The 26,032-nt window shown below is 39.2% G+C and overlaps 1 protein-coding gene and 1 pseudogene across 1 annotated transcript; one reads left to right on the top strand and one right to left on the bottom strand.

Annotated features, from left to right (window-relative positions):
* The first annotated feature begins 980 nt into the window (after nt 1-980).
* Nucleotides 981-10,998, top strand: LOC102866337 (dynein light chain Tctex-type 3-like). The gene is made up of 5 exons (XM_006903359.1): nt 981-1,010; nt 3,889-3,930; nt 9,811-9,934; nt 10,560-10,637; nt 10,922-10,998. Exons 1-5 carry the CDS (start codon nt 981-983, stop codon nt 10,996-10,998), a joined length of 351 nt encoding a protein of 116 aa, XP_006903421.1.
* Nucleotides 10,999-23,412: 12,414 nt separating this feature from the next.
* On the bottom strand, nt 23,413-23,669 carry LOC102865928 (annotated as a pseudogene).
* Between the last annotated feature and the right edge of the window lie 2,363 nt (nt 23,670-26,032).

Below are 26,032 nucleotides of genomic sequence, written 5' to 3'. Positions count from 1 at the left end.
GGTTGTATCATCTGCAAATCACAGGTTGTTGATGAATCCAGATGCCACATTCTTCCTTATAAAGCCTAGAATACTAACAAAAATTGTTTTTTAAAATCTTCTTACACTAAATTACATTTTTAGTAACTGAGGTTTTTTTCTCCTTCTTGTCTTTTAATTGTCTTTTCATTCTCAGAAAAAGTTACTGACATAGGTTCCCAATATAATATTTTAGCTAAAACAGAAAATTGAACAAATTCAACTAACACAAAGCTTTCACAGCAAACTTGTTTGTACTGAGCAAGTGTGCAGATGCAGCCACTGGATCCCAAGTGTAATAATGAGAGCTCTGATCCAGCACGTTGAAAGATTCCAAAAGCAATTTAGCGTCACGTTTTAGAATTTTAAGTATATGGATAAGTGGAAGTTGGATTTACCAAAAAAAGTTTTGTTGTGCCTATAGGGATGTTGTGGTGTTGATGTTGTGTGTTGTCAAGTTGGAATCGACCCATAGCTAACCCTTCAGCGGGTTTTCACTGACAGTAAATAGGCTGTGAGATCGCCCATCCTTCTCTCACAGAGCAGCTGGTTCATTGGAACTGCAGATCTTTGGGATTGCTAAGCAGATTCTTACCACTAGGCCACCAGAGCTCCCTATATGACTATTTTTATTAACAAATAATACATTTCTGTTACAACACAGCACGGAAAATTTATAGACAATCATTTGGGTGTCACTTTCTCTCACTGTGTATCCTGGTGCCGTTCACATTCCTTGGTGTGACACTGACCTGGACTAAAGTCCTTTTACCAGGGAGAGACCTTCTGTTACTCCACTGGGTTAAGTCCTCCAAGGGAGGTGGGGCCGTTGCAACACAAAGGGAAGGCCCTGCGTGAGGGCCTGCCCAAGGGTATAAAAGGGGCGGGGCCTCCCCAGAGGCCAGTGCGCGGCCGAGAGCATAGCCCGCCCCTGGCTCCGCCCCAGCAGATTCGGCAAGACCATGGAGGAATATCATCGCCACTGCGACGAGGTACCGCCTCCCCCTGTCGCCCGTGAGCGACCCCCGCCCCGCCCACCCTGGTGCGAGGTCTCCGAGCGGGAGATATTCCTGAGAGTTAGACTGCGGCGTTCTCCAAGCTTGGGCCCCCCTCTTGGGATGAGGCATCCGCCCCGCCTGTCCCGGTCGCCTTGACCTCGAGGCCCTGATGAGGGTGGGCTGGGGATGTGGGTGGTGGCACAGGCTGCTAGGGCTGGCAAAAACACTAGGGACAGACGATGGGACCAGGGCTGAGAGGTAGGAGACCTAATTTGGGGTTTATAGGGTGGGGATGGGGTGGCGGGCGCCGCCTGTCTGCAGGGCGGGTCTTGGAAACCGGTTTTCCAGCTGCTGCCTTTGTTCCTTGGCGTCCCCAAAGCAGGTGCTGCAGCTCAACAGGGCACTGGTGGCCACTTGAATTTCAAAGAACTCTGCCCAGGCTGGGCTGGAAGGAGATGCTTTAGGGATTAAGAACCCCAGTTTGCTGACTTTGTCTTCCATAATCCTCACCAGAACCCCATGATGTCAGCTGTTATCTTCTTGTCACTGATGTGAGCACTGACTTGCTTGGTGGCTGATTGACTTGCCTCAGTTAAAAACTGCCAGCAGTAACAGTAGCTCCTTATGAATCATGCCTCTGACTGCACAGCCCACTTTGCCCTTTAACCACTAGGGGCATCCTATTGGATGCCAGTTTAGCTTGTAGCAGGCCGGCAACGGCAGAGTAATAATAATCAGAGGCAGTTACTGACCAGTGGAAGCTACAGGTTAATGGGGCAAAAAAAAGAAGAATGGAAACCTACAAATAAAAATGAGACATACAAAAATTTAGATTGGACCCGCTGAAGGGGATTCTGGTTCAAGCAGGTAGCTTTTGTGGGCCAGTTGGAGCTACAATTAATTAGTTCTTCAGTGATGCAGGCAGTGCCCAAGCGTACTTGAAGGGAAATGGTTAAAAGTTCTAAGTTTAGAAATAGAGAATTGGAACACAGGAAATTATAAGGCTGCTTCATCCTCAGAAGCATACCCCCCAAAAAGTAGTCTTTTATTCCTAAAAAGGTTCCTTGCTGTAATATTCTTAAAAAAGAAAACTACATGTGTTGACATGACAAGCCAGTGCATTCAGATTATTAGGTAACTTTAACTGAAGAGTTGGAGAGTAGAACTCTCCCAAAGATTCATTGGAAGAATAATGTAGCAATCTACTTCCCAAAATAATCAGCTTTTATATGTACGGCAATTAACACTCTGGAAGAGGGCATACATTACAATATAAATTGGAGGAGGGAGAGGGAGAAAAAAATGTGTGTGGGTGCATGAAAACTGATCTATTTGTAAACTTTCATTAAAATCACAATTGCAAAAACCCAAAACCCTACAGAGTATAGTACTCTGCACTTGTGGGATCTCCATGAGCCTTAATTGACTTCCTGGCAACTGATTTGATTTTGTTTCCCAGATTGAAATGAGATGGGTGGAAATTTGATTTGGAGGGTAGTTTTGAAACCAAGTGGGAAGCTGAATCTTAAGGCAAACTGGTAGTTTTAATAGGGCCAAAATGGGAAACTCTTCATAGCATTCCTAAATGTACAAGTTATTATTACATATTTGATGATGGAGAGTTCTGTGTGCATAAATTTGTACTCAAGATGACACATGCTATTAACTGTTATTTTCAGAATTTGCTTGTTCAGAGTAATTTTAAGTTACACGTATAGATAGATTGAGAGGTGAACTTTCATTGACTATAAATCACACAGGAGATTTTCCCACTGTACACATATCCTGGGTCATAAAGCACATGTAAATCTTTCTCTAGAAGCACATCTTGTGTTACCTGAGTGTCTTTGTTTGGCTTCAATTTCAGTCTTAACACAAAGCCTAGTTTTCCACTGTAGGACACTTGGATGTAATTAATACTTTCTTTTTATTTAGAATTCTAACAAACTACTCCAAGGACAAGACCACTTTTCAGTAGTACTAAAGGAATAAAAAGTGTTGAATTAAGTCAAATTAGAAAATACATATGTATTATATATAATATATATGTGGAAGCAGAAGTGACATCCACTTCCTAAACCACATGCCTCTGGAAACTCTATGAACTTTGATAAATGTCGATACTTATAGAAAGGCTTCAGGCCTTCTGTTCAGAGTCCCTATGAGTCCTGCTTGACTCGGCATCAATTGACAATAAGAATATATATAATTTTATATATAATCAATTCAGAAAATAAATATCATATATATGTGTATATATGTGTGTACATATGCATGTGCATGTGTGTATTATATATATATATATATTCCTACAGTAAGTTAAAAAACAAAACTGAAAACTTTTCAGCATTTTCCTCTCCTGCCATTTTCTCACTTAGCTATAGCTATTTACTGATGACACGTAAATTTGTATATGTTGTTGTTGTTGTATACTGTAGAGTCAGAACCAACCAATAGCTGGCCCTCCATCAGGTTTTCAGAGGCATTTATTCTCATGGGAGGAGATAGCCTGTCCTTCTCCCGTGGAGCAGCTGGTGGCCTTGAACCTTGAGATTGCTACACAGCTTGCCACTAGGACACCAGAGCTCCAGGATGCTTATCAGAACACTATTAAAGTATTGCTTGTTAATGTAGTTGTCCAGACCCTGCTCTAGACCTAATGAATCAGCATCACTCGGGGAGATTGATGGGAAAAGTGTTTTTTATTTGTTATACTATTTTAGCATTGGCAGGCATGATGGACCTTATGGATATAGTCTCCCATCACTAACACTGGTCTGAGTTCATTTAGGATATTCTCTATATCATCAAAACTATAAATAAAAAGAAGCTTGTGTTGAAATTAGCTTTGTTTTTTGTTTTTCTCCCTTAGGTTGGTTTTAATGCTGATGAAGCTCACAATATTGTCAAGGAGGTGAGTTATACATTTTGTTCATCTTAAAGCTTGTTGCATTGAGGGTTTTTTTTAAAAGAAGTTATATATTTTTTACTTTAACTGTAAAGTTACAAACTTTGCTGGTAAAATTACAGATTAATATTCTTGTACTCTTTTCATGTGTATCTCTCTCTCTCTCTCTTGTTTTGTTATACTGCCAGCTATTTTAAGGTTTCAAAGATGTTAAAGTACTCTCTTAGCCTAGAAAATTGGTATTCTCTAAATAATATCAGGGTCAATTTTTTTTAGTATTATAAAAGTGTATATGGGTGCAAAAGAGGTTTGGTAGTACAATGATTTTGTGCTTAGCTGCTAACTGAAAGGTCAGCTGTTCAAGCACACCAGCTTCTACATAGGACAATAAATATATTTTAATTTACTGTAAAACTGGTATCTAAATAGTGTTAGCCAATTATATTGACCTTAAGAAAAGCATATAATGTTTATATTGCATAACCTATCTTTCTTATGGAAATCTGTATAGAAGAGAACTTCATTTTTCCTCAGAGGAGCCCGGCTGGTAGATTCAAACCACTGACCATTTGGTTAACAACCCAACATGTAGCACAGCCTCACACCACCAGGGCCTCTTCATAAGAATGGAATAAGGGTGGTCACCTACCAAAGAGGTTACTTACTCAACCTCCATAGAGTGGAATGAAGGTTAAGAGACAAAGAATGTTAAGGAAAAATTCCATGTAGGGATGGAGACATTGGAAATGGGGAAAATGCTCTTAAGGGTGTAAAAATAGAAAATTAAAAATAGTATGTTGTACAGAGAGAAGTGGAGGAGAAAGGTGGCAGGTGGTCTAAGGGAACTATATTTTCATCTGTCAGAGCAGCTCAGTGGATGGTGTCTTTAATTGAGAAATAAGAAACAGTGGTGTATTTCCAGATATATAAGCAACCCTCAGAAGAATGAAAACAAAAAGTGTTTTGTTTTATGAAACGAAACTAGATACTTTTTAACTCTGGGGAATAGGACTTGGGATAGACAATGGTAAGAAAGGACCCTTGCTTTTCATTGTAACCCCTTGTATTCCATTGGTATTTTATAACCATGTACATATGTTACTTTGATTTATGTTTAAGTAAAAAAAACCTGCTTTTCTTAAACTTGTATATAGAGCCTTGGAAGTGGCTGTTGTTGTGTTGTTATGTGCCGTCGAGTCGTTTGTGACTCATAGCGACCCTATGTACAACAGCCCTAAACCCTGCTCTATCCTGTGCCAATCTCATTGCCTCCGACACACCCATCCCGATTACCCCAGTCACTGAATCAATCCACCTCATAGAGGGTCTTCCCCTCCTGCGCTGTACCTCCACTCTGCCCAGCATGATGTCCCTCTCCAAAGACCTGTCTCTCCTTACAACATGTCCAAAGTATGTCAGGTGAAGCCCCAGAATCCTTGCCTCCAAGGAGCAGCCTGGTTTAACCTTCTCTAGGATGAATCTGTTTGTTTTCTTGGCAGTCCATGGTACATTCAGTACTCTTCTCCAGCACCCCAGCTCAAAGGCGTCAATTCTCCTTCTATCCTCCCTAGTCATTGTCCAACTCTCTGATGCATAACAAGTGATTGCAAAAAACCATGGCCTGTATCAGGCGCACCTTAGTCTCCAGAGAGACACTGTTGCTCTTGAGTACTTTAGAGAGGTCCCTAACCGCAGACTATCCCATCGCAATACGTTTTTTTATTACCTGGCTACTGGTGCCAAGAGTGTTGACCGTGGAGCCGAGCAAACTGAAGCTGTGAACAATCTCAATCTCTTCACCATCCATCCTGATGCTACCGATTGGTCCAGTGGTGAGAATTTTTGTCTTCTGGACATTGAGTCTCAGTCCATATTGAAGGCTGCAGTCCTTGACCCTCTGCAGTAAGTGCATGAGGTCCTCCTCAGTTTCAGCGAGCAGGGTTGTGTCATCTGCATAACGCAGATTGTTGATAGATCGTCCACCAATCCTAACGCCACGCTTCTCCTCATAGGGCCCAGCCTCTCGGATAATCTGCTCTGCATACAGGTTGAAAAGGTATGGAGATAGGGCACATCCCTGGCGTACACCCTTCCCAATTTTGTACCATGCAGTGTTGCCCTGCTCTGTTCTGACTACTGCCTCTTAATCCAAGTATAGGTTTCGCATTAGCACGATTAAAAGTTCTGGGATTCCCGTTCTTCTCAGAGTCAGCCACAATCTGTTATGATCCACGCAGTCAAATGCCTTTGCATAACCAATGAAACACAGATAGACATTCTTCTGGTATTTTCTGCTTTCAGCTAAGATCCATCTAACATCAGCAACAATATCCCTAGTACCACGACCCCTTCTAAACCCAGCCTGGACTTCTGGCAGTTCTCTGCTGATGTACTCTTCCAGTCGTTTTTGGATAATCTTCAGTAGAATCTTGCTTGTGCGTGAAATCACTGATATTGTTCTGTAGTTTCCACACTCAGTTGGGTCGCCCTTCTTTGGGATGGGAACAAATATAGACCTCTTCCAGTCAGTTGGTCAAGTGGTTGTTCTCCAGATTTCTTGGCACAACTTGGTGAGCGCATCCACGGCAGCATCTATTAGCTGAAATATGTCAATTGGTATACCATCTATTCCGGGGGCCTTATTTTTTGCTATTCCTTCAAAGCAGCTTGAACTTCTGCCTCCATCACCATAGGCTCTGGCTCAAATGCTATTTCATTAAATGCTTCTGTATCTGCCAATTCCTTTCGATACAATGACTCAGTATATTCCTTCCATCTTCTTTTGATACCTCCTGGATCATTTAACATTATGCCTAAAGCATCCTTGATTGTAGCAACTCGAGGTTTGAATTTGTTCTTCAGTTCCTTGAGCTTAAGAAATGCTGAACGAGTTCGGCCCTTTTGATTTTCCAACTCTAGCTCCTCGCACATTTCATCGTAGTATTTTGCTTTGTCATTCCGTGCTGCCTTTTGGAATCTTCTGTTCAGCTCTTTAGTGTTTTGGATTCTTCATTGTGCTTTGGCTTCTCTATGTTCCAGTGCAATCTTCAGAAACTCTGACATCCATTTTGGTCTTTTCTTCCTCTTCTGTCTTTGTAATGACTGCCTGCACTCTTCCTGGATGATACATTTAACATCCTCCCACAAGCCATTGCATGGATTTAGAGCATCAGTTTTATCTAAATATTATGGAAAGTGAGTTACATAATGCAAATAATTTCACTGAAAAGATTTTACAATAAAACCACACACTAATATATTGTGGAGTAAAAAAAAAAATAAATCCCATATGAGTTTTTTATATGAAATATGAGAATTTAAAGACATCTCAAGTGTGCTGCAGTTTACTTTTAACTATGTGTTTATCCTCTGTGTCTATCCTCCTCCCTCCTCCCTTCCCTTGAGCCAAGCCTCTTCTGCTATTGAGATATTTCATTGGAAATGCTGGAGAGCAAGGACTGTAGTAAAACATTTCAGCACATCAGTTTCAGCAGATATTTCTGGGTTTTTTTTCTGATCTTTTGTTAAATGTATTTTTCTTTTCTTTGATTTCTTACTGTGATATATACTTTACTGGCTGAAGTCTTAGAATCACTCGCTTAGCTCTAATGTGATATCTTGATATCAATAATGGAATTTCACCCCTCCCCCCAAAAAAAACTTCAGAGAAAAAAAGTGAGTTACACACAGAATAAATTTAAAACTTAGATACACAGGCGGTATATTATTCTGGCAAGAAATATTTATTGATGTGTAACACCACCAGGTCCTGAATTGGACCCTGGCAATATGTTGTTCCTAGATCCTGTGGAATCCACACTGAGTCATAGAGACCCCTCTGTACAACAGATCTAAACTTTGCCCTATCTTGCATCAACCTCACCATGTCTGATAAGTCCATCTTGTTGAGGGTCTTCCTCTCTTTCATTGACCCCTCTATCTTTCCACACATTATGTCCTTTTCCAAGGACTTGACCCTCCTGAGACATGCTGAAAATATGTGAGAGATGAAGTTTTATAATTTTTGCTTCTAAAGAACATTTTGAGACTATAGGGCCATTTTTGTCTAATGAGACTCCTGGCTAATGTTAATGTTGGTTAATAACAAGTTGCTAGATAGTACAGGTGGTTTGTGCTGGAGGACCAACCTAAAGATTGTCAGTTCTAACATATCCGGCAACTATGTGGGGAAAAGACCTGGCCATCTGCTTTGATAAAGATTAAGAAAAAAACCATCAAGTTGATTTTGATTCATAAAATACCCACAGGACAAAGTAGAACCATAGGGTTTCTGAGGCTGTATATCTTTATAGAAGCAGATTACCACATCTTTCTCCCTCAAATTGCTCTATTTTCAGTTAACAGTTGAGTTCAGAGACTATAAATCTTAATGGGAGCAGACAGCCCATCTTTCTCCCTTGGAACTACTCATGGATTCAAATCACCAGAGATGTGCAGTCTTGGTTAATAGCACAACATACCATGCACTATGCCACCAGTGCTCCTCTGCCATCATAAAGTGGATTGTTGACGCATAGCAACCTCATGTAACAGAATCCCTCATTTTTTACTTGTAATGACCTCATATGACAAGTTATCTTGTCAGGTATTTCTCTTTTGAACTTTCTAGTTAATAATAAAGCACTAACAGGACTCTTATAAGTCTTTGCCGTACTTTAATGGAAGTAAATTAAAACATTGTGTTTGTATGGGTGCATACATTATCAAACTGGAGTCCGTAAGTGCCTTATTATCTGGGCTCCATCACAGGAATAAAAACTAACAATAGCACCAAGAATTATAATATCTAAAACTATTTGTGCTTACTCTGTGCCAACCATCACTCTGTTGAGTACATTCATTATCTTGTTTCATCCTCATGACAACCTATCACAAAATAAGTTGGTTATAGAACTGGCCTTAAAAATTAGAGTTATTATTAAACCTAGGTGTCGAAAGTGGGGGAAGATAGGCAATATGGAAAATTATTTTTTCTTTTTCCTAGAGTATCTGAAAAATGGTTTTTGTGGGTGATTTACTTTCAGTGGCACATGGGCTAGTGCCTTTTTTTGGGGGGGGGCTAGTGCCTTTATAGCAAAGGAAGTATATAGTATAATTGAGAACATACCTTGCATATATGAGAAGTATATTTTTAAATTAGTCCATCCTATGTTTTTACTAGGGTGATACTTTGAAGCAAAATGGTGAAACTCCATCTCACATACTTTGGGCCTGTTGTCAGGAGGGACCAGTCCTTGGAGAAGGACATCATGTGAGGAGGATGGAGAGTTAGCACAAGAGAAGTACCTGGATGAGATGGATTGAAACAGTGACTGTGGCAATGGGGCCACATGTATTAGACACAGTGAAGTTGGCTCAGCATTGGGCAGGATTCAGAGCCAGTGATTAGAGCCAGTTGACTCGAAAGCATATAACAACAACAACAACAACAACAACGTGTTTTTACTAAGAGATACAGTTCAAATCTCAGCTGCTTCAAAGTCATTCTTTAACCAATTGATCACATCTCCCTCCTAATCTTTTTTTAATGACCTAACTTATACCCTCAGTTAGTCTTCCTTGTATTAGAAACATTGGAATTCTTTTATTAACCCCTTTGCTAGATTGTTAGGTTCTTTACAGCTGAATCCATGTCATATTTATCTCTATAGCCCATAGTACCTGGTAGAGTGAAATAATGCATGCAGAAGCACTTTGAAAGCTGTTAAGCAATTAGAGACCATGCATAATAAGCATTTGCCAAATGTAGATTTTCTAAGCTGTCTTATTGGGTCATAAATATTTTTAATATCTTGAATAATGTTTGTTACTATTTGCCTAAAATTAATCCTTTGGGGTTCACTTAACTGTTCTCTGCTCTTTTAGTGTATAGATGAGGTCTTAGGTGGTGAAGATTATAATCAAAACAATATCAACAAATGGACAGCAAGCATAGTGGAACAATCCTTAGCACATTTGGTTAAGCTGGGGAAAGCTTATAAATACATTGGTAAGTAGCAGTGGACTTGCTCATGAATTTATTCATCTTTGTCTTTGTGATTTTTTTTCCCCTTAATTTGGTCATTTAAGGGGATATCCTTAAAGAGTATATTGATGAAAGGTAGATTATGAAGGACTTATGACCAACTTATTGATCTAAAAATGATGCTTTTCTATGATGCTTTCTAAACTACATTTTTTACAATGCTTTCTAAAATGTAGAGACCTTTCACTACTTAATAGCAGTCAAAACCACTGCCAACCATTTATCTGCCTGTCCAGGGTGGCATCACCTTTTACCTTTATACTATTTATCTCTTAAGCCTCTCAGCCGTACTCCCTTTCCAGAATCCAGTGGGGGCAAATTTAGAGAATAGTAAAGATGAGAGTTGTTTATGTTTTGTTGTTGTTGTTTATTTTCCACTTATATGGCTGAGTGTTTTGTTTTCTGGGTTTTTTGGTTTATTTTTGAAGTTTTTAAAAATTTATTTTTGTGGGGTTGTTTTGTTTTGTTTTTCCTCATTCACATTGTGTTTCTTACATTCATTCCCAAGCCTTCAAAGCTCTGAATTTAGCCACTTAGGTCTTGGGTATCCTTTCCTCTGTGTGTTCTCACCATCTGGCTTTATTTCTAGTGACCTGTGCAGTGGTGCAGAAGAGCGCTTATGGCTTTCACACCGCCAGCTCTTGTTTTTGGGATACTACATCTGATGGTAAGAGACTTTAGTGCTGTTTTCAAACAAAATTCAACTTCTAGCAAAGTCAGAGAGTGCCCTTTTTATCTAATGCTTACTTATCTCTTGTAAAATGTGGAAAAAACCTTTAAGACAATTTCTTTGGTACATATTGGCCAGTGTGTCTTCAGACAAATATGAAATGTAAACATTTAACTGACTGAAGGCAGCAGGATAGTAAAAGTCATCAAAAACTCTGTGTCCATGTCTTGGTCATTTTGATGTTTTGCTGCTGTTTAAAAATTCTGTTTTTGTATTTTCAGGAACCTGCACTGTAAGATGGGAGAACCGAACCATGAACTGCATTGCCAATGTTTTTGCCATTGCTATTGTCCTATAATTGAGAAAAAAATGCTAAGTCAAAGCCTTTAACTTAAACATTTGCCAGTGTATTCTTTCTAAAAAAAAGAATTGTAGTTACTTACTAATGTACTAGATGAAAAGTGTGCAATATGCTTCAAAGCTATCAACAAAAACTGAATATTATAAGCAAGCAACCTCATAGTGTGTTGGCAGATTTCTTCATAGTCTACACAGAATCATTAAAATAGGAAACATTGAATGTTAGCAAATATAAATGCAGAAATATGGCATGATATGAACAATATAATCTTACATTTACACTGGTTTTTCATTAATTGTATGTACCTAAGGAAATGGGGGATACATTTAGATGTTAAAATTCCTCTTGCTAGAGAAGAGATAATAAACATAAACAGATGATCAGAAGCTGCAAGGATAAATGTAGAGACAATAGGAATTAGTTAACCTTGAAGGCTTTTTCTTCCCCTCATTTAATTGTACATCAAATTTAGTGGAATTTCTCCTGTCCCCCCCCCCCATCTACTACTGTTACAAGGGTAACTAGGATTAATTTGTTTACTTTTTCTGAGAATTATAAAATCAGTTGTTTTTTATTTTAAATTTAAAGTTCTTGGATTTTCAGTTAGCTGAGTGGGAATTAAATCAAGTGACCTGAATTCCCTAGTGAAACTATAAGTGACAATGTGTGGAGAACATCGTAGGACTCAAACAACTGCCTTACAGTTAATTTCATGTGGAACAAACACTTACTGAATGCCTATTCTGGGCATACTTCTTTGCTAAACATCATAGCCATCAATATGCTATGCAGATTCTAGATTCAGTTTGGCACATCCTTAGTTGGAAAACTGTAGCACTTAAGCTTGGAAAAGATAAACAAAGCATTGTTTTATGTGAGATGAAAAAAGTAAATTTAGTTGTCCATGTAGAAGTAAGTAAAATGAAAAGCTCTTATTGCCAGAGAATTTTAGATGCAGTTTTAAAGATTGCTCCTAGTAAGTTAAGAATGCATAGCATATGCAGTTAAATGCCTTATTAGAAATCACTAAATATCCTAGCAGTGAATTACATCATTGCTTTAGTGACAACCATCTGTAAGTAATTTTAAATACTTACTATATAGGGTTCAAATTGAGTGGAGTAAAATATAAGGTAAAAGTAGACACTCACCTTTCAGGTTATCTAATAACTCAGGGCTTATGAAATGTGAAAATTAAAGGTGAAAAATTAGGGAGCACACAGCTGGCCACCAAATGCAAAGTCAGTCTACTTGATCTTGAAAACAAAATCAGTTTTTCATACCACTATTACATCCACATGGTGAAGTCATGGTTCATTGGAATTACTGAGGGGGAAAAATACTGACAATATTAAAGGAGTATTCTTTTAGGAATGCTCTGTGCATCTTCAACATTTTGCTGAACAATAATTGTTCAGTGCTTAAGGAAAATTTTAAGAAAATATAAGGATTCAGTTTAATGCAATAACCTACATTTTTGACAGATCAGAAATTCTCAAAGCCATTATTATTATATGTTATTGTATGCTGCTGGATTATGTGCCCTTGAAGATTTTATTAGTGACCAAAATATGTGTCGGTAAGGCTCATTTTTTTATTATGGTGGTATAACTCTTTATATATCCGTTCTGGTTGTTATTGAAGCCTACTTTTTAAAAATCATTAGAACATACCTCGTGAGCCTGCTTTCTGCTGTTTGTAATGAAAACAAAATAAAGATTAGTTGCTTGTGCTATACTGTTGCTTCTGGATTATCACTGTGTAGTCTGTGTTTCAGTGAGTATGCAAAGGCATTTGACTGTGTAGATCACAGCAAATTGCCTAATTCTAGAAGAATAGGAATCCCCAGACATTTGATAGTGCTTATATGAAACCTATACTTGGACAATCATCAGAACAGAGCAAGGAAACACTGCATGGTTCAAAATCAGAAAATACATACTCTAGGGATGCATCCTATGTCCATACCTTTTCAATCTATATGCAGAATAAATTATCCGGGAGGCTGGGCTCTATGAGGAGAAATGTGGCATTAGGATTGGAGGCAGATTCATCAACAATCTACATTATGCAGATGACACAACCCTGCTTGCTAAAACTGAGGAGGACCTGAAGTGCTTGCTGCAGAAGGTCAAGGACTGCAACCTTAAGTATAGATTAAAACTCAACATCAAGAAAACAAAGATTCTCACCACTGGGTTGATTGGCAGCACCATGATAGATGGAGAAGAGATTGAGGTTGTTAACAGCTTCCATTTTCTTGGCTCCACAATCAACACTCTTGGTACCAGCAGCCAGAAAAGCAAAACATTGCATTGGAAAAGTCTACTGTCAGAGACAGTACTGAAGAGCAATGATGTCAGTCTAGAGACTAAGGTGTACGTGATCCAGGCCATACTCTTTGCAATTACTTGCTATGATCAGAAAGCTGGACAATGACTAGGGATGACAGAAGAGGAATTGATGCGTTTGGGCTGTTGTGATGGAGGAGAATATTGAATATACCATGAACTGCTAGGAGAACAAACTGGTTTGTCCTAAACAAGGTGAGACCAGGCTGCTCCTTGGATGCAAGGATTCTAAAGCTTCATCTGATAGACTTTGGACATGTTGCACGAAGGGACCAGGCCTTGGAAAAGGACGTCATGCTTGGGAGGGTGGAGGGACAGTGCAAGAGAGGAAGACCCTCAATTAGATGGATTGATTCAGTGACTGGGGTAATCAGGGTGGGTGTATCAGAGACAATAAGATTGGCACAGGATAGAGCAGGGTTTGGGGCTGTTGTACATAAGGTCGCTATGAGTTGCAGGTGACTCAACAGCCCAACAACAAGAAGTTAAATGTCATCTCATTGCTATGGAGTTGGAACTGACCCTTCAGGTTTGAGAAAGCCATAAATTGCACAGAAAGAAATTGCTCATTTTTCTCCCCAAAAGCCATTGGTGGATTTGAACCTTTGAGTTAGCAGCACAACTCCCTGCAGACTGTTCCCAGGCTCTCTAAAGAAATGTCACTCAACTTGTTGTTTTTAAGTGCCATCGTGTTGCCTTTGACTCATAGGGACCCTAGATGTGTACCATAGATGTGATTTCTGCCCTGACCTGAGTCTGTCTCACTGACTCTGACACACCTACCCCCATCACTCTAGTTACTGTGTCAATCCATCTCATCATTCCTCTCCTGTGCTGTCTCTTCATCCTTCCAAGCAAAATACTAAACATAGCAATATGCATCTTATAGACCCCATTGCAGAATGAGAATTAACTTCTAGTTTATGCCTTTTATGATGTTAACATGAAATTCTATAAAGTAATCAGTGTAAAAATAGGTTACCTAATTATTGGCTTCTAATGATTATTTTTGGTAATGAACTCTGTTCTATTTGTCAACTTACAATTGAGTTGTTGCCATTTTTCTTTTAATTAAGGGCTTTAAGCATGTGAAATTAAGAGTATTCAAATGTAAGTACTAACTAGTCTTTTTGGAAAACGGTAATTTTATGTTTGCAAAGTGCCAGTATTCTACCCTAAATAATGGAAACATCTCATTACATTTCCTCTGGTTAAAAAAAAATACTTTTCTGGGTTTGTTTTTTTTCCCCCTACCAGTTGGATGTTATCTAATTATGAGTCATCAAATGTATTTTCACCACCTACATTCATCATTACTTTCTTTTTTTTGTCGTTGTTAAAAATGGAAAACAACAGTTGCAATTCATCATTTTCCATGTATTTACGTCAGTGGCACTGATTACATCAATCATGTTGGACAACTATCACCACATTTTGTAAAGTTACTATTGGTAGTTTACTATTGTATTTGCAAGGTTTAAGTAAAAAAAAGTCCTTTGATCTTGATCACAGAATGTGAAAAGTGAAAGAAAAATTTGACTTTTAACAAAGGAAATAGATTTTCCTCGCAGCAAACATCAAAGCAAAGTTTGAAAGATGAAAATTTTAATGCCTGTATTAGAATCTATTCAAGGAAGATTTGCTTTATAATCCAAAAAATGTGTCTGTATGCACTTTCAGTGCCTAATAATTCTCTAAAATTAACTTTGTTAAATACTCTATAAGGAATACTCTATAAAGGAATCTTAAACATTTGGCCTTTACAAAACTTAGATGGCATTAACCTCAGTGGTTCAGTAGGGTCTATCCTATGCTATCTAGCCACAAATCATGTGATTCTCACTGTGGTGACACATCATGCCATTCTATATATTGCTTGAGTATATTACGAACTTAAGTGGATTGCGACAGCATTAGAATGGTATTGTTCTTCCTCATAGGAGACAAAACAAGCTCAATCACCTTACTTCTTAAAAGACAAACACCATATAGGGAAGTTTCACTATGAATAATCAATCCTCTAAAACTCATATTATTTTATTCAACATTTCATTATTTTATCCATGCTAGCTTCTAACATGAGATATTTCAATCTCAGTTTTCAGTCAATACAAGAGAACGAGGAAGCAGACATACCTGGTTATTGTTAAGGATTATACTGAGTTTTGTTAATGACAACTGTCACCACAGCTGTTCTCCCCTCTCTCCTCCACCCTTGAGACCAAGGAAGGATGCCCAAACTCCAACACCAGCAGCAGGAGCAGAAGTATTCATAGTGGCAATTGTGGTAGAGCAAATGATATCCAAAGCCAGGGGGAGGTTGATGATAATGGTCGATACTTGTAGGCTGGTCATTACACAGAAATATTTTTTAAAAGAGACACCAATAACTAGCATACAGAAATAATTTTTAAAAAGGGAACATCATTGATCTTACATGCTGCATAGTATTCCATCATGTGAATGTACTATAATTTCTCAATGTATTCTATTGTGGTTGGACATTTGGCCCGTTTCCATGTTCTTACAGTGGTGAATAACACTTCTATGAACATTGGTGTGCAAATCTTCGTTTGTGCCTCAGTTCTAATTTTCTCAGTCTCATAAGGACAAAAGCTGTATAAGCTAATTCTTGTAGAAATAGATAACTAGTAAAACATGTATGAGGATCTAAGGGGGGAGGGTAGGAGGAGAGGAGGGGAATGGGGTTGGTAATCAGAGGATTGCACAATTTGATGGGTGGTGGGTAAAGGAAATAGGAAAGATCTGGTGTGAAAACGATATATACCAAATTTGTAAGTAAACCAGTATAAAATAAAATATTTTTTAAAAAAGGAAGACCATTAACTTGTGCATGAATGTTCATAATAGTTTTATTCATATTGTTGTGTGTGCTGTGGAGTCAGAATCAAAGGCAGTAAATTGCATGGGAGGAGACTTCCCATTAGAAAGAGTTCAGATGCCCTTCAATGGGTGAATGGTATTAATCTCAGTAGGGGGCAAAGGGACAAACTTCATGTAAGATGTTTCCTGTATTGGTGCATGAAACAAATTACACGAATCTTTAGGGAAATAAGCTGAGTAAACAAGGTCATCCCAGAAGGCTATATACGATTTCACCTAAGTAATTTTTTTAAAAATAGACAACAACCTTCAAAAACAGCCAAACACCTTGAGAGAATGAATTGCTAGCCCTGAGAGTTTAGGACCTTTGTCTTAGGGAACATAAAAGTCAATTGGTATAATATAGTTTGTAAAGACAATGTTCTAAAGCCTAAATTGGTAAGTAACCATAAGGAACTAAAATAATTGCAAGTGGCCCCCTAAAGGTGCAAATATTAGCCTCTCTCTATTCAAATCAAGGCAAAGTGAAGAAAATCAAACATTAGTCCAAAGAACTGATGGAACACATGAAATTCAGTCTTTATGACTCTGAGACCAGAAAAGCTTGACAGTGTCCAGCTCTCATTGCTGACCATTCTGAAAAATGATCACAGTAAATGTGGAGAGAAAAATTTGAAGAGTGTCTTTCTTACTTTAATAAGGTTATAGCAATATGAGTTCTGATGGTCTAGTGGTAAGGAACTGCACTGCCAACACAAAAGCACACAGTTGGAATCTGCCAGCTACTCTGAAGGAAAAAGATGGACACTCTTCCTGTGCAGTTAACTGCACATGAAAAACTTGATGGAGTGCCAGCTATGGGTCCATTCTGACTCAATACACTTAACAACAACATATCAGTGTACAGTGTTTTCTAGACTTAATCACTTTTGAGACATAAACAATAGCAGATTAGACACAACAGAAAGATAGATGGCATTGTGAAGTTTGCCAGGGAATCAAGAAAGAGTGTCTAGGACCAGTTCTGACATTCCCCGGAGCACTAGACTGCCCTGACACATGGAGATCACCTGCCACCACCACCACCACCCCACAACCATAACCACCGCACCCCCTACAAACCCCCTCGCGCGCTATCCTGTGCCAGGAGCACACATAACACAGGTGAAGCCATTTTTTTTCCAAACACTGCTTCTGTACCTCTGACCCTCCAAGAACCAGTAATTGAACTGCAAACCCTTGGGACTCTGCCTTGCTGCTGAAGTTGCCTGCCCCAGAAAGCTGCTCAGTCTCTCTTCAGCTGATGTCATTCTTCCCTTGAGTCAAGGGATCAGAGAGAAGTTCAGGCAGAGTGAGCTGCCCTTCTCTCCTTTGGAAGAGTGGAGAGGTTATAAGACCAAAGGCCTGCTAAGGCCTCAGGCATGGAAATACTCTACCAGAGCAATGACACTGAAGAATTAGACTACCTCACATCCTACACAAAATCAAAACAAGATGCCATCTAAAAAAAAAAGTGATAAAAACACAGAATCAATTGACTTCCTGAAGCCAGACATTTTGATGGAACTCTTTGACACAGAATTCCAAAGAATAATGATTGAATAGATTCAATGGGTGAAAGATAAACTCGAAGAATTACAGAACTCTACAAGCAAAAGTCAAAAGAACTTTAAAAATAAACCCAACATAAAAACATAAAACAAAGCTGATAAAACAACCGAGGCATTAGAGGCTCTGGAATAACATCCAGGAACAATGTTTTAGATGTTGTCAGTATGTTGGAAGGACATATGAACAGAGTTGAAGAGATGGATAGAACAAAGAACCAACAAAATAGAAGGTAGAATTCTAACCACTGATCTGCTAGAACAAAAAGCAGAACCAAAAAGGAAGGAAAAAGAAGAAAGCCTAAAAATAATGCAGAACACCATCAAGAGGAATATACACATAACTGAAATCCCAGAACAGGAAGAAGCAAGTAAAGGCACCAAAAAATTATAAAAGAATTATGAGAAGAAAACTTTCCAGGCATAATGAAGAACGAGAGGATATATATAAGAGACTAAGCAAACTCCATATATAATAGACCCCAAAAGAAAAACACCAAGACATACCATAGTCAAATTTGCCAGAACCGAAGATAGGAAGAGAATTCTGAGAATACCAAAGGAGAAACGAAGAGTAACTATAAGGGAGAGCAAATTCACTTCTAGATCCATCCTGAAATACAATGTGGTGAGTGACAGGATAATATCCATACGCAAAGAAGGAAGTCCAGTGAATACCACTGTCATTCAAATATATGCATCAACAACTAGAGCCAAAGAGAAGGGAATGGAATATTTTTACCAACTTTTGCAGTCAGAAATTGATCAAACATGCAATCAAGATGCATGGATAATAATGGGCAACTGGAACGCAAAAGTTGGGGAAAGGGAAGAAGGATCAGTAGCTGGAAAACACGGGCTTGGTGAAAGAAATGAGGCTGGAAATAGAATGATAGAGTTCTGTACATTCAATGATTTATTCATTGAAAATAACTATAATAAGAAACATAAACGCAGGATATGCACATGGATTTCACCTGATGGTATGCATAGGAAGGAATCAAATCAATTACTTTTGTGGAAGGACTCACTGGAGAAGCTCAACATCAGCAGTGAAAACCAGGCAGGGTGCTGATTGTGGGACAGACCACCAATTACTCATACCCAAGTTCAAGCTGAAGTTGAGGAAAATTAAATCAAGTCCACAGGAACCAAAATTTGACCCACTCGAATTTCAAAACCATCTCAGAACAGGTTTGAGGCCTTGAGCACCAATAAGTGTAGACCAAATGAGCTCAGGGAGGATATCAAGAAAATCGTCCATGAAGAATGCAAAAGATCATTACAAAGGCTGAAAAAGAAGAAGAAAAGACCAAGATGGATGCCAGATGAGACTCTGAATATTGCATTAGAGCACCAAGAAGCCAAAGCTAAAGGAAGAAACCAAGAAATCAAAGAGCTGAACAGAAAATCTCAAAAGGAAGCTCGGGACAACAAAGCATGATACTATAATGAAATGTGCAGAGAGCTGGCGTCAGAAAATCAAAAGGGCCAAACTTGATTTTCTTAATCTGAAGGAGTTGAAAAGCAAATTCAAGCCACGGGAGGCAATACTTGAGGATACTTTGGGTAGAATGTTAAATGATCCAGGAAGTATCAAAAGAAGATGGAAGGAGTACACAGAAGTCATTGTCTCAGAAAGAAATGGCTGACACAGAAGAATTTCCTGAAATAACATGAGCAAGAGCCTATCATAATGAAGAAGGAAGTTCAAGTTGCTCTGAAGAAATTGGCAAAAAAAGAAGGCTCCAGGAGTTGACAGCATACCAACTGATTTATTTCAACAAACAGATGCTGCCCTGGATGTTCTCACTAAGTTGTGCCAAGAAATCTGGAGGACAGCCAGCTGGACAACTGACTAAGAAATATTGATATTTGTTCCCATTCCAAAGAAAAGTGATCCAACAGAGTGTGGAAATTATCGAACAATATCATTAATATCACATGCAAGCAAGATTCTGCTGAAAATGATCCAAAAAACGTTTGGAACAATATGTCGACAGAGAACTGCCAGATGTACAAGCTGGATTTAGAAGAGGTTGTGGCACTAGGAACATTATAGCTAATGTTAGACGGATCTTGGCAGAAAGCAGAGAATACCAGAAGAATGTCTATCTGTGCTTCATTGACTATGCAAAGGCTTTTGACTGTGTAGATCACAACAAGCTATGGCTGACTCTGAGAAGATTGGGAATCCCAGAACATTTGATTGTGCTAATGTGAAACCTATACTTGGACTAAGAGGCAGTCGTCAGAATAGAGCAAGGAGACACTGTTGTTGTTGTTGTTAATGATGATGATGATGATGATGTTGTTATGTGCCATCAAATCATTTGTGACTCATAGCGACGCTATGTACAACAGCCCTAAACCCTGCTCTATCTTGTGCCAATCGCACTGTCTCCAACATACCCAGCCTGATTACCTCAGTCACTGAATCAATCCACCTCATAGAGGGTCTTCCCCTCCTGCACTGTCCCTCCACCCTCCCAAACATGATATCCGTCTCCAAGGACCAGTCCCTTCTTAAAACATGTCCAAAGTACATAGTTCAAAATCAAGAAGCGGGTCCGTCGGGGATGTATTTTGTTTTCATACCTTTTCAATCTGTATGCAGAACAGATCATCCGAGATGCTGGGCTGTAAGAAGAGGAATGTGGCATCAGGATTGGTGGAAGAGTCATCAACAACCTGCGTAATGCAGATGATGCAACCCTGCTTGCTGAAACTGAGGACGTGAGGTGCTTGCTGCAGAAGATCAAGGACTGCAGCCTTCAATATGGATTGAAGCGTAATATCAAGAAAACAAAGATTCTCACCACTGGGCCAACTGGCAGCATCAGTATGGATGATGAAGAGATTGAGATAGTTAACAGTTTTAGTTTACTTTGTTCCACAGTCAACACTCTTGGTAACAGCAGCAAGGAAATCAGGAGATTAATTGCATTGGGAAAGTCAGCTGTGAGGGACCTCTCAAGAGTACTGAAGAGCAATGCTGTCAGACTGGAGACTAAGGTGTGCCTGGTCCAGGCTATAGTCTTTGCAATTACATTCTATGCATCAGAGAGTCGGAGGGTCAATAAGGACGATCGAAAGAGAATTGCTGCTTTTGAGCTGTGGTGCTGGAGAAGAGTGTTGAATATACCATGGACTGCCAGGAGAACAAACAGGTTTGTGCTGGAGAGGGTGAAGCCAGAATGCTCCTTGGAGTCAAGGATTCTGAAGCTTCATCTGATGTACTTTGTTGCAAGGAGGAACTGGTCCTTTGAGAGGGACATCATCTTTGAAAGAGTGGAGGGACGGCTCAGAAGAGGAAGACTCTCGATGAGATGGATCCATTCTGTGATTGAGGTCGTGGGAATGAGTGTGTCAGAGATGGCAAGGTTGGCACAGGATAGAATGGCATTTAGGGCTCTTGTATATAGGGTCGCCATGAGTCACAAGTGACTCAATGGCACAAAACAACACCAACCAATTTCACAGCAGAAACTATGCGAGCAAGGAGACAGTAGAATGACATATATCACACATTCAAATATTACAACTGTCAAGAATACTGTACCCAGCAAAACTGTCCATCAAACATGATGGAAAGATTGAGACATTCGCAGCAAAGAAGAACCTAAGGGAGTTTGTAAAAACAAGACCAGCCTTGCAGGAAATACTGAGGGAAGTCCTTCTTACAGAGATGCCACAAAATCAGGATGGACCAAAGTAACCAACAACAACACCAAAAAGAACTCAGCAAAATGGGAGCAACCAAACCTTGCCTCTCAATGATTACCCTGAATGTGAATCGTGTAAATACACCAGTGAAGAGAGAAAGAGTAGCTGATTGGATTAAAAAATCAAAACCTATCATTATGCTGTCTACAAGAGACATATCTGAAAAGTAAAGATAAAGAAAGACCAAAAATTGAAGGATGGGAAAAATATACCAAGCAAATGCCAACCAGAAAAAAGCAGGAGTAGTGATATCAATCTCTGATAAAATAGATTTCAGCATAAAAACCATCACAAAGGACAAATAAGGTTACTATATAATGCTTAAAAGGTCAGTAGAACAAGAGGACAGAGAAGAAGGATCAGTACTTGGAAAACATGGACTTGGTTAGAGAAATGACGCTGGAGATAGAATGATAGAATTTTACACAATCAATGACATATTCATTGCAAACACATTTTATATGAAACATAAACACAGGTTATATACATGGATTTCACCTGATGGTATGTATGCATATGAAACAGATTACATCTACGGAAAGAATCATGGGAGAAGCTCAATATCAGATGTGAAAAGTAGGCCATGTGCTGATTGTGGAAAAAAACTACTCATATGTAAGTTCAAGCTGACGCTAAGGAAAAGCCAATCCAATTCATGGGAACCAAAATTTGACCATGAGTCTACCCCACCTGAATTTCAAAACCATCTTAGGAACAGGTTTGAGGCCTTAAACACTACTGGGTGAAGACCAGATGAGCTGTGGGAGGATATCAAGAATAAAATAATAAAATTCTTCATGGATATCATCCATGAAGAATGCAAAAGGTCATTGCAAAGAAAGAGGAGAACTAAAAGACCAAGACGAATGTCAGAAGAAACTCTGAATATTGCACTAAAGTACTGAGAATCCAAAGCAAAGGGAAGAAATCAAGATATTAAGGAACTGCAAAGAAGATTCCAAAGGGCACTGCAGGAAGACAAAGTATTACAATGAAATGTGCGAAGAGCTGGAGTCAGAAAATCAAAGGGGACGACATCATTCAGCATTTCTTTTTTTTTCCAAGCCAAACTGTATCCAGCTTTATTAAAGATACATAAACAATCATGGTATTTCAGGCAGGACATGGGCAGACAATCGCTAACAGTATACAACAACTTTCAAACTCCTTTCTTCAATGGACTACCAAAATCAGAAAACCACTATAAAACCCAATGAAATCTTCATTTGATGCTCTGAACAGGGAAAGTTTAGAGTGAGGGTTGACATTTCACATTTAGCATGTTGTTTAACAACTTTTCACAAGCTGACCCTGACTTTCAGAAAAATGAAAAAAAATGGCAGAATTACCAATCTTAAGATCCACAATCTTTAAAAGGAAAAAAAAAATTAAAAAACAGTGCTCTTTTGACGAATGCTATTCAGACGTCATTGAAAAAGTCCAGGTTGCCTGACAAAATGGTAATCAATTTCTTGGGGGGAGCAGGTCCAAAAGGTTTCTGAATTTATGGGAGTCAAGTCTATGCTGAAGGCAGAGGGAGAAGAGGACATAAAAAACAGATTTTTGTTTTTCCACACCACAAGGTATTTCTGTCAAGTTCGCTAATGTGTGTCAGCACCAGAGAATGCCTCCTCCTGACAACCAAGAGGAAGTCTTTCAAAAGCTAGAAGGTTTTTTCATTCACGTCAATTCAGCTTCAGAGACATACTATTAGTGATATTTGCCCCTTCCCCCCAAAACAATGAAGTGTTCGGTGTGCTAACAACATAGCTTTAAAAAAAAAAGGTAAAACAAAATTCTGCATTTTTATAAAACTTGATAAAACATAGTATTTCAAACTGTACAGTCACCAGAAGTACACAGTTATCAAAAATGCACACACTTCACTTGGCATCTCCAGCACCTTCGGCTTTCTGTGCCTGGTCTGTTTTGGCGTCTCCGTTTTCTGCAGTGTTATTTCCATCCTTGCCAGCATCAGCTGGTGTACTTTCTCTCCCTTCTTTGCAGGGACCTTTTTAGGCTTAGGCTCTGGCTTTGGAGGAGCAGGTTTAGCAGATAACCTTGCAGATCTCCTCTGTGGCTCGTCCTTCACCTTGGCTTTATCTCCCTTAACATCTCCTTCAGCCTTTCTCTTGGGCATGGTAGCGAGGATGGCGGGACGCAGGCGTTGGACTTGAGGATGCAGCAACGTGCGGGCTTGGACCCATCCGGGGGTCGTTCTCGCCTCTTCTTCACACTGCTCGGGCTCCGGGGGGTTTATAAAGTTTTTATAGCCCTGGGAGCCCCGGACCGGTTAGCCATTCAGCATTTCTTAAGCTGAAGGAACTGAAGAAATAATTCAAGCCTCAAGTTGCAATATTTAAGGATGCTTTGGGCAGAATTTTAAATGATCCAGGAAGCATTAAAAGAAGATGGAAAGAGTATACCCAGTCATTATACCGAAAGGAATTGGCAGACACAGAAGAATTTCATGAAACAGTATTTGAGCAAGAGTCTACAGTGTTGAAGGAAGAAATTCAAGCTGCTCTGAAAGAAGAGGCAAAAAAAAAGTCCCAGGAATTGATGGCATACCGATTGACATATTTAAACAAACAGATGCTGCCCTGGATGTGCTCACCAAGTTGTGCCAAAAAATCTGGAGGATCACCTGACTGGAAGAGATCTATATTTGCTTCTGTTTCAAAGAAAGTGGCTTGGCAGAAATTATTGAATAATATCATTGATATCATATACAAGCAAGATTCTGCTGAAGATTATCCAAAAATGACTGGAATAGCACATCAACAGAGAACTGCCTGAAGTGCAGGCTGGATTTAGAAGAGGTTGCGGCACTAAGGATGTATCTAATGTCAGATGCATCTTGGCTGAAAGCAGAGAGTACCAGAGGAATGTCTGTCTATGCTTCATTGACTATATAAAGGCTGTGTGGATCACAACAAACCATGGCTAACTCTTAGAAGAATGGGAATCCTAGAATACTTGATTGTGCTTATGTGAGGCCTATACTTAGACCAGGAAGCAGTCGTCAGAGCACAGCATGGAAACACTCCATGGTTCAAAATTGGGAAGAGCGAACACCAGGAATGTGTCCTATCTCCATACATTTTCAACCTATATGCAGAACAGATTATCTGGGAGACTAGGCTCTATGAGGAGAAATGTGGTATCAGGATTGGAGGAAGACTCATCAACAGTCTGCATTATGTAGATGATACAACCCTGCTTGCTGAAACTGAGGAGGACTTGAAGTGTTTGCTACAGAAGATCAAGGACTAAATCCTTCAATACGAACTGATTCTCGACATCAAGAAAACAAAGATTTTCACCACTGGGCAAATTGGCAGTATCATGGTGGATGATGACGATATTGAAATTGTTAACAACTTTTAGTTTGCTTGGCTCCACAATAAACACTTTTGGTACCAGCAGCCAGGAAATGAAAAGACAAATTACACTGGAAAAGTCTGCTGCGGAGACCTCTCCAAAGTACTGAAGAGTAACGATGTCAGTCTGGAGACTGACCCAGATCATATTCTTTGCAATTGTTATGCATCAGAAAGCTGGACAATGACTAAGAACGATAGATGGAGAACTGATGCCTTTGAGCTGTGGTGTTGCAAAAGAATATTGCATATACCATGGACTATTAGGTTCGTTCTAGAGAGGGTGAGACCAGTCTGCTCCTTGGAGACAAGAATTCTGAACTTTCGTCCGACATATTTTGGACATGTTGCAAGGTGGGACCAGTCCTTGGAGAGGGACATCATGCTTGGAAGGGTGGAGGGACAGTGCAAGAGAGGAAGACTCTCAATGAGATGGATTGATTCAGTGACTGGGGTAGTGGGCGTAGGTGTGTCAGAAACAATAAGATTGCCACAGGATAGGGCAGGGTTTAGGGCGTTTGTACATAGGGATACTATGAGTTGCAGGCAAATCAGTGGCACATTATGACAAACAACAATGCACTAAATGATAGAGTTGTAAAATATACAAAGCAAACATTAAAAGAACTATCAAAAGAAATAGACCACACCACAATAGTAGTAGGAGATTTCAATACACCACTCTTAACTAAAGGAAGAGCTATCAGAAAGAAACTCAACAATGATGCTGAGGAATTAAACCACACAGTAAACCCACATGACCGCATAGAGATATACAGGCTAATGCAACCCCAAAAAGTCCAGTATATCTTTTCGAATGTGCATGTATCATCTTCTAGAATAGATCACGTTTTAGGCCACAAAGCATGTATCAATAAATTAAAAACATAGAAATAAAACATAGTATCATCTCACACTGCAATGCTAAAAAAACACAGAGATTAATAACAATAGAATAAAGAAGAAAAAAATCCATACTTTTAGAAGCTGAACAATACCCTACTTGAACATGGGTGGGTAGTAGAGGAAATGAAAAAAAAAAAAAGAATTAAAAATTTCTTTAAATAAATGAGAAGGAAAACACAACTTACCAAAACATCTGGGAAACCACCAAAGCATT

This window comes from Elephantulus edwardii, unplaced genomic scaffold (genome assembly GCF_000299155.1).
Source record: "Elephantulus edwardii isolate Elephantulus edwardi_28Jun2011 unplaced genomic scaffold, EleEdw1.0 scaffold00591, whole genome shotgun sequence".
NCBI lineage: Eukaryota > Metazoa > Chordata > Mammalia > Macroscelidea > Macroscelididae > Elephantulus > Elephantulus edwardii.
This window is presented reverse-complemented; position numbering and strand designations above follow the sequence as displayed.